This window comes from Talpa occidentalis, unplaced genomic scaffold (assembly GCF_014898055.3).
Source record: "Talpa occidentalis isolate TD23 unplaced genomic scaffold, MPIMG_talOcc4v2.1 talOcc4.17, whole genome shotgun sequence".
NCBI lineage: Eukaryota > Metazoa > Chordata > Mammalia > Eulipotyphla > Talpidae > Talpa > Talpa occidentalis.
This window is the reverse complement of record NW_023601754.1, coordinates 19,948,431-19,961,424: the sequence shown is the minus strand read 5'-3', so window position 1 is coordinate 19,961,424 and position 12,994 is coordinate 19,948,431. Positions and strand designations below refer to the sequence as shown.

The following is a 12,994-nucleotide window of genomic DNA, read 5'->3' as shown; positions in this document are numbered from 1 at the left end:
GCTCTTAGGCACCACCAGGGCACCCCCTGGGGTATGGTTTGTTCTCGGGGGTGAGGCTGGTCCCACCCTGCCCTCTACCCCAGGCGGAGCGCCCCAGCACCCGCCCCCGGCTTACTCACTGGAAGCAGTTCCCGGCCCCGGCAGTGCCCCGCAGGTACGGTCGCAGGGAGTCCAGAAACTCGTCCAGCTGATCTGGGCACACGGCCATCTCCTGGCGGACCAGCTGCAGGTGCTGCGGGCCACAGTGAATGGATGTGGGCACCTGAGGGCCTGGCAGCCACCTCACCACCACCCTGCTCCATGGGCACAGCTCCCCCAGTACCCCCAGGCCTCCCTTCAACAAAGGTGATGTGTTAGAAAATAAAACCACCTCACGCCGGGCACACGTCTTTCTGGCCCGTGCACATTGGCTACAAAAGAACTAGAACTTGGGGTCAAACGCAGGCAGCAGCTCCCACCTGCGCGGAAACACGCAAGGGCTCTGCGGGTGGGACGGCCGGAGCCGAATGTCCGAGGACGAGGCCCATGACCAGCAGACCCGTTGTTGATGGATCGGGTCGCTCTGGGCCGTGCTGGTTCTAATAAAGACTTGCTGTCTCAAAGGACACCCCGGGGGAGAAGGGTGGCCATGTGTGGGGGTGCCCGTGGCCACCTGCCTCTGGAGCCCTGGCCCAGGTGGGGAGGAGCCCGCAGGAAAGGAGTGGAAGGGGGGCCCGGGCCTCACCATGTTAGTCCCTTCTTCATCCGACAGGCGCTGCTGCAGGTCAAACCAGAGGGTCTGAAACCACAAATCACAAAGCCATGCTGGAGATGAGCCACCTCTGCCAGGGACGCCTCCAGAACCACCACCACACACCACAGAAGCTAGGATCCCCTCCCCCAGAGTTCCAGCTCCTCTACCCCAAGGTCCCAGTGGCTCTCAAGTTCCCTGGAGGCCAGGCCTGCCCACCCACAGGCACAGAGCTGGCTCAGAGGGGCCCTGGGAAGCTGGAATGACCGCTGCAGTAAGTAGCAGCAATCCCCTCTGGCCCTGGCATGGTGGGAGAAGGGGGTTGGCACTGGGCATCAGAGGCCAAGCAGACCTACTGTAGAGGGCAAGGAGGTGCCACTGTACTGTCTGTGTACATGTGTGTCCGTGCACGTGCACAGTGGGGTTCAAGAGTTCTGGATCCAGAACGCTTTATTGCCACAAGTGCTGGCAAGGGCCCAGAGATCAACTTGGGAATCACCCCCAACCTCCCCCCCAGCGCCTCATGAATCCAGTGGTCTGAATGGTGTGTTTGTCCTCTCTGGACTGTCACAGGCACTGAGCCCAACGCTTCCAGAAACATCCTATTTAACCAGCTCTCTGGGACAGGTGAAGCCCTGTCTTGTGCTCCAGGAGATCAGGAACCCCCTGGACGCTGCTCACCACCACATTCTGGTGTCTGGAACAGGGCCCAGCGCTGCCCGGAAGCCCCCTGCGTTCCCTGTGCCACAGCAGGACCCATGGACACCGATGGCCACAAAAGCTGATCCAGGGCAGGGCTGGGCCCAAACCCGGGCCTCTCCTCCTGACAATCACGATTCTTCCTTTACTGGGCACCCCAGTGAGCACCACCTCCGGTGGTGGAAGGTGCCTGCCACGAGGAGGATGCAAGCTTCGAGCAGAAAAGATGGAGTCTCCCAAGGCTGGAAACCAGAGCGAGCAGAGAGGGCCGTCCTCACAGAGGGTCAGGCCATGCTGACGGGCCCAGCCAGACCCGAAAAGCGATAAACTCCACACTAGCTAAAATTCCACAGAGGAGCGACTCTCCCAAAGACCAGAGTGATGAGAACCTCCCTGCTGGGGCAAAACGCAGCTGCCCGCCCGCCCCCAACCTCCCCAGAACTGCCAGTGGCCCCCAGCATTCTTCTTTTTTTCCTTAATAAACCTGCCCTTTGAAAATACGGCTGTTGCCCATTTGTCTACACACACGTCTTTCTCCTCCTTTTAGCAACACTGCCGCTGCACGGGGGGCACTCCGGAACCCGTTCCCAGAGACGCAAGGGCCCCACTCACCCAGCCCCAGCAGGGCCCCGGGCTTTGCTCTCCCGGAGGAGTGCGTGTGTGAGGGGCCCAACAGCCCAGTGGGCGGGTGGCCTGTGGGGGATCCCGACTGCTCGGGCCAGGGCCTGGAGCCTGCAGGGGGTAGGAGGGTGTGACCGCCAGGTGCAGCTCTGCTTGGGCCTGCTGACAACACAGAGGTGGGTCCACGGAGGAGGGGGCTGCAGCTGGTTCCCTAGGCTTCTGTGGCCAGCGGGGGAGGCTGAGGGGGGGGGTAGGGCTCAAGGTCGCCCTGATCTGCCTGCTCCCCTCTCAGCTGCACCCCACGTGCTCCATCCCCCAGTGAGGCTCAGGTACGGGTCCTGGGTGGGCAGGGCCTGGCGTTGGCTCCTGCTCACAGCCCGGGCCAATCAGGGGCCGCGAGGAGGGTCCCGCCCGCCCGTCTCCAGGACGCCCAGGTGCTCTGAGGCTTCCAGCCAGCTGGTTGTTAAGGCGACAGGCGCTAAAAATAAGCTTCAAAGAGCCTCCCTCTGGAGACGCCTGCAGAGTTGTTATGACAACGGGCAGCAGGGTCCCCAAGTAGCTGCTCCCACCGGCTCCCACCGCAGCAACCTTCTGGGGAGGGGAGTGGGGGCGTCCCACCTGGCCTCCCCCTGCAGGTGGCATGGCAGCCTCCTCCCCGGGACGCCCCTCCAAGTCTGCCCTCGGCCTCCTCTGCGGAGTCCCACCCCTGTGCCCACGAATCCCTCGGAACTAGCCCTCAGACCCACCCAGCTACTAATTATCCTGTCCTTTTGCAAAAGATGTAAAAGATCCAGAAAAGGAGAAATGTAAAATCCCTGCAGCCCCGAGGCACCGGGATGCCAGCTAGGTTGGCTTGTGTGGGTTCGTGGGTACGGGGTGTGTGTGGGTTTTGGTGTTAAATGTCTAATAATTGCTAATATTGGATGCTGACTACCCAGCAGGCCCTGCGCTAAGCCATTGAGCCATCATTTTTTTTACCCCTCCCGGCCACCCGCGAGCGGGTCCGGTCTGCCTGTCCGCGCTCGGCCTCCGCGGCGCTCGGGCACTGCCCAGAGTCACAGCCATTAAGTCCATGGCCAGGGAGTCTGAAACCCGAGCTGATGGAAAGCCCCAGGGAAGCCGGTTTCCTTCCTTCCAAGAAATGTTGTCATGGGCGCCGGAGGACGCAACTGAAGTCAAGACAGCGGGCCCTCCCCGGCCATGACTGCGGAGCGTCGGGGGAGAGGCAGACGAGGCGCACGGAGCAGCGGCCGCGGGGCTCGGCGCAAGGCCAGAGGAGCCCGCCCTGTCTGGCCTGACTGCAGCCCTCTGGCCTCCGGCTCCAGGAAGGGAGGCTGGGGAGTGTGGGGTGTGTGGGTCCGCGGCGAACCCAGCCCGGGCCGGCAGACCCCGGGCCCCGAGTGCTCTCCCCAGACCTGAGCGCTGAAGGCCCAGCGCGTGCCAACAGCGCCAGCTGCGCGCCCAACCGAAGGGATTTCAGGCCGCTGCTCCTCCCCGCGTGCCGCATCTCTGCTGGCACAGCCTCTCCTGCTCTCGGCCCTGCTCTGGCCCTGGGCACCCCTGCTGGCCGCCCACCCCCCGGGGCCGGGGAGAGGACAAGAGGACACACAGAAGGGCGCGGGGCCGACCTTGCTCTCCAGCCGTCCTATCAGCTCTGCCAAGCGGCTGACCTGGGCGTCCAGGCTGTCATCCTTGGCGTCCACAGGGGCTGCAAAGGGACACAGGGACCCGACGGTGCGGCGTGCCGGGGAGGGGAGCCCCAGCCACCCAGGCCCCCTCCAAGGTCCAGGTCCCATCTGGCCCCTCTCAGAATTCCTCCGTGGACCCCAAGCCAGTGCCCCCCGCTGTGGGTTAATGCTCTTACCAGGTGGAAGAGTCCTCCCCGGTTCTGTGGCCATGAACTTGTGGTTGGGGGCATAGGGGGGAGCAGGGCGTCTGCACCAGGTCTCTGCTGCATCACGGCTGGGTCTGCTGTAGTTGTGTCTGCAGGGGAGTGAGGGCACAGGCTGTGAGGGGGCTGCAGGCCCCTGACCCCTCAGGGCAGCTCCGACGCTAACAAGGCACCGATGGTGGCGTCCTTGAGGGCTCAGCTGTGCAGACACCAAGTTGGCTTCCCCCTGCCAGCCCGACTGGAGGTTGGTGTGCTGTCGGGACCCTATGGTGTGTGTGGTTGGAGCGGGAAGCAAGAGGGTGGGTTTGCACCACCCGGACAACTGCCCCACCCAAAAGGGAGTCCTCAAGAGACTGTCTCGAGAGTGAGCGAGTAGCAGGAGAGAGAAATGTATGATGCTGATTTCAGCCAGGCTGAGGAGGAGGGCTGGGTGTCCCCGACACCCCCACAAGCATGCCCCTGTGGGCCCAGGCAGCTGTCTAGGCAGGGTGTCTGGCATAGGTGAGGGGCTGCACATGTGCTCAGTGAATGCCCAAACCCCCATGTGCAAGATGATGCTGGAAAGTCACCACAGAAACAGACATGCGCGTCCACCTCAGGCAGGGTCACCCTGTCCCCAACAGCCGCTGGCCAGGGCAGTGCTGCCTGGTGCCTTCTAGCCTCTCTTTCCTATGAGTCTGAGAGCTCAGCCCACCTCCCAGGGTGCAGAGGGAGCAAGTCGGCTCCCCCGGGGTGGGGGCAAGGCTGGTGGAGTCTCTGAGGTTTCGATCTCCTCGGCTCAATGGCAAATGAAATGTGGCCCTCAGACCACGAGGCAGCACAGCGCGAAGCCGCCCAGGGACAGAGTCCGACCAGCGCTGGGCCTGGCCAGGACATCCCAGAGCTGGGACACACAGCCAGGGCCGGAGCAGCCAAGATTTGGGGTGGCTGGAGGGCAGTGGTGTGGAGCAGACGCGTCTCCCGTGGTGACATGATGTCATCCCGCCACCACCTTCCCCAGTTCAGGTCCCAGCGCAGGGGTGGGCGCCTGTAACTCTGGACACGCGAGGGAACTGGCCCGGGGCAGATCAGCGGTGACTGTCGTGAGCAGCCCCGTCTGTCCTGCAGGTTAGAAACGTCCCTTTCTATCCAGAGAGTGACAAGAAACGAAGGGAACGTCAGTGTCTGCTTCCAGGGCCTCGGGACGCTCAGAGCCACAAGACTGGCTACGGATGCAGATTCTGGGCCTAGCTCTGGGGCCCCTGGTTGAGGGGCACAGACCGGGGCCCCCGGAATCTGCAGGCCTATCTCCCAGGTGACTGGCTGCAGCGGCTCAGCACATTCGCATCTTCAGAACAACGTGGAGCAGCTGTCACCGTCCTACTGACTCACCTACCCGAACACATGCTCCAACCGCCTCCCCCGACAACCCGCATCGGGCCACGCAGGGTCCCTCCTCCTGGGAAACCCAGGCCGTGCAGAGACTGGGGCTCTGAGAGGCCTGGGCGGTGCCCCAGGCTTCACTCCCTCGCTCTGTATTTTTTTTCCCCTTCACACCAGGTGCACGGCTGCTCCCGAACAAACTAGACAGCACGTCTCAGCTCGGGACAGGGAATCGAGGACCCAGGGGCAGGGGGTGCTGGCCCTGCTGAGATGGGGCCACCCCCTCAGCCCTGCACACCCCCGGGCCCCCCGCTGCTTGTCTGTGCCTCAAGCACAAGCGCCCTCCATGACACTAAATCCCCTGAGAGACAGTCACTCCCAGCGCACCCTTCCAGCCTTTCGAGCGTCAGGATTTGGGGCCTTTCTGACAAACAGGGGAGGCCTCGGGAGAAGGCACCTCCTTCATCGTTAGGGCACGGGACACGCTTGCAGGGTGGTGAGCAGGGACAGCTTCCTACATGTCTGCCCAGTTTTCAAAAATGAGTCAAATAGAACATTCTAGGGCGACAACACGCGAGTTGCATGTGGCTGTGGTAAAATCGGCCTGGAACAGTCTTAACTGTCTACACGGCGCGTGTGGTCAGCACACGCCCAGGTCACCAGCCCGCCAGGGGAGTCTGGGCCCCCGGCCCTTCGTCTTGCTGCTCAGGGAATGACAGGAAAGAATCGACGCCTCCACCAAGTAGAGGCTTGGTGCGCGGGCCGTGCCCCCCCACGTGACCTCCCGGGGCCCCACAGACCCACCGGATCTGGCTGGTCTGCTCCTCGATGGCCTCCACCGCGCTCTCCACGGAGCTCAGCAGCGACTGGATCTGGCTGGCCGTCTCCTTCAGGAGGAAGCGCGTCACAAACTGGTCCACGTTGGTCCCGCCCTCGTACACCTGTGCGGGGAAGGGGCACACGGGAAACAGGTTGGGGGGACCTTGGGCAGGGGGTCTGGCCCAAAGTCGGGGGGACACCCGAGTTCAGTGCCCCGCACAGGAGGGGGACCCCCCCGGCCTGCTGCCTCTTGGGGGCTGTAGAAATCCTGCACCAAGGTCAAAGCCGTGGGCACCCGGGGCCCAGCACCGCGGCTTCGGGCTCACTGGCCCCGTGACCTCTGACCTCACGGGAGTCGCTGCAGAGCCGCCCACGAGGCTGGGGACGGAGGACAGACGCGTGCGCAGGGCCCGGCGCGGTGCCCGTCAGCAGGCGACACGCGGTCGGCGGCAGCGCCATGAGGGTGGAGATGAAGATGGCGCCGGTGCAGAGGACAGTGATGTGGGCGGTGGGGGCGGTGGGGGGTGATGGGAGTGGTGGGGGTGGTGGGGGTGGTGGGTGGCGGTGATTTGGGAACAGAGCTTGCTCGAGGGAGAGCGCACGACTCCCCTCCCGCTCGCAGGAGGGACTCTGGGCCCCTCGTTCCTCTGAAAATGGCAGGAAAGCCTCTAAAGCAGCCGGAGAGGTGAAGCTGGCTCCCCGAAAAGCGTCCTAAGGAAGTTCCCCTCAGTCCTAGGAAGGGGCTGGAAGAGGTGGCAGGGCTGAGAGGGGGCTGGGACGCCCAGGGAGGGGAGTTCCCGGCTCGAGACAGAATCCCCCACGGTGGAGAGACGCAGCAGAGCTGCTGCTGAAGGTTTCTGGACCAGGGTCAGTTTCTTGCGGCTGCCAAAGCTTTCCAGGGAAAGGAGCGGCTCGGCCGGCAGGTCACTGAAGGATGCTAAGAGCCAAGGGATGCTGTGTTGAGGGGTGTTGGTTGCCCAGTCCCCACACTGCTCCCCATGTCCTCTGCCAAGACCCCACTATCCTGAGCCACCTGCCCGCCCCATGGAACTCTGCCCAGTCCCTGGGCAGCCCAGGGAAAACCGGGCTCTCAGGGAGAGCAAATGAACGTGCCTGTCACTGTGACTGCGACTCTGTTAGCGGCAATTGCACGGTGGGGACCAGGGCTGGAGAGAGGCAGAGACGGGTAGGATCGGGGACGAGGACGAGGTGCAGAGAGAGGCAGGGTACTCCTGTGCCAGCACCAGACCGGGGCACCCAGAGACAGACCCCAGAGGCCAGGGACCTCGCTCGCGGCAGGGTAAGCCAGGTTCCCGGAGCCGAGAGCCTCCCACTGCCAGATCTCCTCCGCAGCAGAGCGAGTCCACGCCCAGAACAGTGACCGACGGGCTGCGCACAAATGAATGGCCAGACACGGACACGACGACAGAACGTGGTAGGGAAGCGAGTACAGAGGAAAAGGCCGCTGGGAACTAAAAGCAGAACCAGGAACTGAGGTAAAATCACCCGATCAGTGACCAAGACTGTGGTTGGGGGCCCGTAAGTGCAACTGGTTTCTGAATTCCAAAAATGTCAAATGATCGCCGAAGGGGTGAAAAGGCAGCCCTTACTGATGTCCCCTCCACCGCGACCGGCGCCTCGGTCAAGAGGCAGCTGCAGGGCCCGGGGGCAGCACGCGGACAAGTCGTGCCTGCAGGAGGATGGGGTGCCAGTGGGAGATCCACTGATCTCCAAAATTTTACTGGGTGAGCACCTTCCTGCAAAGAATGTCAAAAAGGTTCCCCCCAAATGATCTAGAGTTGATTTAGAAAAAGAATTTTTGGATAAGGGGGTTGTGAAAAGAATGATGATAGTTCAAATTAAAGTGACGGCAACAGAGGCCGGGACACAGGCACATTGATCTCTACCAGCGGAGCCTCAAGTCCCCTGGACTGAGCCAGCATGTGCAAGCATGGAGCAGCCAAGATTCCTTTAGTTCCACCACGAGGAATAGAAACTGTTGTTTTGGTTTTGGTTAGCTGGGTATAAAAATAGAATCAAGCATGTTGACAACAGCTGACCCCTGAGCAATGCGGGTTTGACCTGCCTGGGTTCACTTATCCACAGACTTTTCTCAGTTAATATACTGGAAAAAATTGGGGAGATCTGCAACTATTTGAAAGAAAAAAAAAAAGCAGACGAACTCGCCTCGTCGAGAAACAATCATTACGCCTGTAAATAAATAGGAATCGCTCTTTGGTGTTATCTTTTTGCCTTTGACGCCTCCGTACAGCACCCGCTGCCCTTGTGAGGGATAAGACACCAACGTGGGTACTGAAGACAGGACACGGCTGCCGTAGGGCATGAACTCAGCGTGGTGACCACCACGCCCAAACCGCGATTGCAGCTTCTTGACCTGGTTTTCTTAGTGACATTTTCTTTTCTCTGACTTAGTTTGTGCGAGAATTTAGAATGTGACACATATAACACGCCGGATACATGTGAGTCGATGATTTATGTTATCTTAAAGTTTCTGGGCAACAGCAGGCTATTAGAAATTTTGGGAGGAGTCAAAGGTAATGTTCAGATTTTCCACAGCATGGTGAGGAGGGACTGGCGCCCCGACCTCATGGTGTTCAGGGGTCAGCTGTATGTTTTAGAAGCCACCAGTGAGATCTGCCCTGGAAATCATAACCAATGCTATAAGCAAAGATCACTGAAAGGTAAATTGCCAAAAAGACAGAAGCAGCATAAAAAATAAGCATGAAAAAAGATGTCAGCGGCCACACCAGACAGAGCATGACGATAAAAAGTAGCCTCTCTCGGGGCCTCCCTGATGGTACAAGGGGTTAAGTCTCAGCACTGGGAAGGTATCTGCAGCCACTGCAGCACGAGTCTGATCCCTGGCCAAGGAGCTACCCACATGGCGCAGCAGACCTCTCCTGGCTCACCTGCTGCTCCCCTCAGCAGTGTATTTCAGTGGATCTGCCTGTTCTATTCCCCACTCTGTCTCTGGTGACCCTCTCACCCCCCACACCTCTGGCCTACATTCCTGCTCTTGTATGCATAAATAAAATAAATCTTTACAAAAAAAAAAGCAGCCTCCCTTGCCCTGTAAGACACACCCCTGATCTGATCAAACGTGATTCCAGCACCTGCACAGCTAAACCCAAAAGGCGCCAGGATTGTGAAGACAAGCCCACGTGGATTCTGCACCCAAATGGGGTCAAATGAACAGGATAAGCTGCCATGTCACGATCAAGGTAGATTTAAATATGTTAAGAGGGGAAGGATGACCAAGGGCTCAGCAAGGACATGAGCTCACTGGCGCTCAGTGGTGGGAGCAGATGTGGCGGTGCACGTGGGATTCAGGTGGGTGCCCCCGCTGCGCAAGGCCATGCTGCCTCCCATCGTGAGCCTCCCTCTGCTCATGCACTTAGACCCAGTGACTCTCCACTTCTGATAATCTATCCTTATGCAATAATGCAGAATGCGGGCAGCTCTATGCCCCAAGGCAGTTACAGTAGCATTCCTAATGGCAAAAACCTGGAAATAATCCAATATGCCAGACAACAAAGGAACAGCAATTTTTAAGACTTTCAAATGATGCTTCTGGACGGTTTCAATAACATGGGCAAAGCGTTTGTTAAAATAGATGAAAAAATATTGTACGCGGCATGACACTAAGTGTATTAAAAGCACCTACGCGGGGAAAAGGTCAAAAACAATGAAGAGAGATGAAAGCAGTGGCACGGGGCAGCGCGGATGAAAGTGACTTGAAATTTCTTTATGCTTTTCGGTTTCCTCTGTTTTGTATATTGAATATGTACCAGGTGTATAATAAAAATGTCAAAACAAAGATCTATACGGCTAAAGCATGGAAGGCAAAAACATTAGCAGCACAATGATTGAATAACAATTTTTTAAGCAATTAAAGGTTTTTTTAGTTTTAATTTTTTAAATATTGTCTTTTTAATTTGGGGTTACATTTTTTGCTCTTCCATATGTGCACATGTTCTACTCATCCTCCACCAAACCACTGTCCCTTACCCTCTGCCTCCCTCCCCTATATCTTGTGCCCTCCCCTGCTGCCTCTGGTAACCGTTAAGTTCTTTCATTGAGTTCCAGATTTATTCCTGCTATGTTTTGCTGCTGTGTGTTTTTCAGTTACTCCACCAATGAGTGAAATCATCCAGTCTGTCTTTCACTTTCTGACTTATTTCACTGTAATAATCAGTGGGGTCTGTTCATTGTGTCTCAAATGCCACTATTTAATCTTTTTCACAGCTGTGTAGTACTCCAACAAAACACAGTCTGAGAAATTAGCTCATTGCTGCCCCATGGGACAGAAACTACACAATAACAACCAGCAAAGGTGCAGTCAAGAAAATGTGACTGTCCCTAAAATGGGCAGAGGTCATGACAGGTTGGGGCTCCTGTGCAATGACCACTTGGGGCAGCAGGGTCTTTCCTGGTTTGGGAGCCACTTTTAAGACTCGTAGGCACAGAAAAGTGGTCAGGTGAATGTGGTGGAGGAGGATGCATTAGGCTGTTGCTGGGGATGGTGGCTACTTCTGCCTTTATTCATAAATCCACAGCAGAATCCCCGGCTGCCACCTGCGTGACACACCTGTGCTGTCTGAATTGTCCCGGGAGCTCACAGGGGCATGTCACTGCTTCTCACACTACTCGCCAACATCTTTGGCACACACACCTTTCATATGGTCCAAGAGATACAATCTGGCTTTCTGCAAAGCTGTCATTCAGCAGCACAGGCTTTGAAACTAAGAAAGGAGAGCTGTTTTCAATGTTCATATTCTGAAAGTCTGAGCGACGTCTTCTCACGCAACCAGGAGACCATGACAGAAACCAGCAACACAAACAAGAAATCTCCACATATGAAAACAGCCGTGGAAACCTCACTGGCCATCTGCTTTAATCAACTCAATTAAGTGAGAACGGAGAACAGAACGAGCTGGTGGAGAAAGAGCAAGAGGGGAAATGCCACACAGGAAATCTAAGGTGGCCATAAAAATATCAAAGACGGCTTTTTTAATCCAAAAAAGGGAAGCAATCCATCTCATCTGTGTAAAGCATTAGGGACAACAAGAAACCTAAGTCAAAGGGGATAACAATGATGAAATCTACACTCTGGGGCCTCCCTGGTGGCGCAAGGGGTTAAGACGCAACCTATGATGCTATTTGCAGCCACTGCAGCGTAAGTTCGATCCCCGGCCAGGGAGTTACCCACATGGCGCAGCAGACCTCTCCTGACTCCCCTACTGCTCCCCTCAGCAGTGTATTTCAGTGGAGCTGCCTGTTCTGCTCCCCACTCTGTCTCTGGTGAATCCTCTTACCCCCACACCTCTGGCTTGTACCCCAGTTCTTGTATGCATAAATAAATATTAAAAAAAAAAAGAAAAAGAAAACTACGCTGTGGGAAGCATGTTGTGAAATTTTATTAAAGTGTCAGGAGCTAGTTATTAGAAACTACTAATTAAAACAGGCAAAAGGCTGCCAAATAGAAGGCATTAAAATGAAGCAAATGGGACAAGTGTTAACCTGGGCCTGAGTGAGGAGCGATGTCTCATCCCATTTAACCTGCACTCAGTGCCTGGGTGTGTCAAGGCACGTCTGAGATTTTTTTTTTTCATTTTAACAACCTACCATGCAGAATTGATTCTAAAACTGAACATGTCTGCGGCCATTTTACCTACTGAGTAGACTAAAATAGCCTTAGTAAAATGGACAGAAAAAGGCAAAGTCTTGATTAGGATGGATCGTTCTGTTCCTGGCCCCAGATATTATGGAAACATTTCATTTTTGAAGAGAAAAATGACTATGCTGGAGAGGTCAAATCACGTGCAGAAAATACTCAAAACCACCTCACAATTCAGCCCCAACTACAATTTAGCCTCAACTCCCGTTAGGGACCGCAACGAGAGGCTTCTGGAGGCAACGTGATGAAACGGTAATGCGACAATTAGGGCTGATCACAGGAAGCTAACGGTTGTTCAATTGGAGAGGAGCTAATAATAGAATCCACCCCATCAATAGCTTAAGAAAAATCATATGATCATGCGAAAATACCAGAGAGGCATTTTGGGAAAATTCACTACCACCTCCTAAGAGAAAATTTAACAAAGAGAATGCAAAAGTATTATTGTAACGGGCTCAGAGGACTCTGAACTAGGAGGTGATATTAATATTGTCATCGGTGCAGAAGCGTAAGAGTGAGGCCTTGAGCGTCGGGAGCCAACAAGGAGATCCCCGCCGGGGCCGATGTTCTAATGTTCTAGAACTTGAGAAAGTTCTAGAACCTGAGAAGTCAGGGTGACAGGATGCTAAGGGGACCTCACAGTCGCCTACAGCCAAGGCGTGCAAGGAGAGCATCTGAAATCATCACCCACGAGCTGCCTTTCTACAAAGTCAGACTAGCTAGAAAAACAAGTGCTGACTTCGGTCCACCCAGTGAGCCCTGCAGCGCAACACGCATCCCTGGGGGTGAAGGGCACCCCGGTTTGGGATCACAAGTGTGAGATCTCCAGCACAGGCCCAGGGCCGGGAACCCACCCCCTCCCCCACAGAGAAGGTCGCCTCTGACCAGCCAAGACCTGAGGCCAAGAAGCCAGCAGAGAGGCTGCCGCCTCTGACCCCTGGCGGGGAGGCCGCTCAAGGAGGGGAGAACAGGCTCAGGAGGGAGGTTTCAGGTGGCAGAGGCGCCTGCACACCCGGGAGTGGGGCTGGGGAAACCCTGTCTGGGCCATTGCAGGCTGGGTGCGCCCTGGTCCCTGCGAAGCCACACCCTCACAGAACACCCCACCGTCACCTCCAGAGGGAGAGTCACAGGAGACAGTAAATCTCCACAGCAAGAGGGGAGGGCGGAGGGGGAA

At 56.9% G+C, this 12,994-nt stretch overlaps 2 protein-coding genes across 9 annotated transcripts in view; one reads left to right on the top strand and one right to left on the bottom strand.

Annotated features, from left to right (window-relative positions):
- SLC38A8 (solute carrier family 38 member 8) overlaps positions 1-2,042 on the top strand; it is a 29,133-nt gene extending 27,091 nt beyond the window's left edge. For both annotated transcript variants that reach the window (XR_008552449.1, XR_008552448.1), the window contains 2 exons: positions 752-1,004; positions 1,304-2,042. The gene's annotated coding sequence lies outside the window, so the exon portion shown is untranslated. The remainder of the gene's footprint in view (positions 1-751; positions 1,005-1,303) is intronic.
- Positions 1-12,994, bottom strand: part of NECAB2 (N-terminal EF-hand calcium binding protein 2) — a 28,596-nt gene that overhangs the window by 3,573 nt on the left and 12,029 nt on the right. For all 7 annotated transcript variants that reach the window (XM_037516246.2, XM_037516250.2, XM_037516245.2 and 4 more), the window contains 5 exons: positions 6,108-6,244; positions 3,915-4,033; positions 3,679-3,758; positions 725-778; positions 120-232 (listed from right to left, as the gene is read on the bottom strand). In XM_037516246.2, coding sequence (XP_037372143.1) covers positions 120-232; positions 725-778; positions 3,679-3,758; positions 3,915-4,033; positions 6,108-6,244 — 503 coding nt within the window. The remainder of the gene's footprint in view (positions 1-119; positions 233-724; positions 779-3,678; positions 3,759-3,914; positions 4,034-6,107; positions 6,245-12,994) is intronic.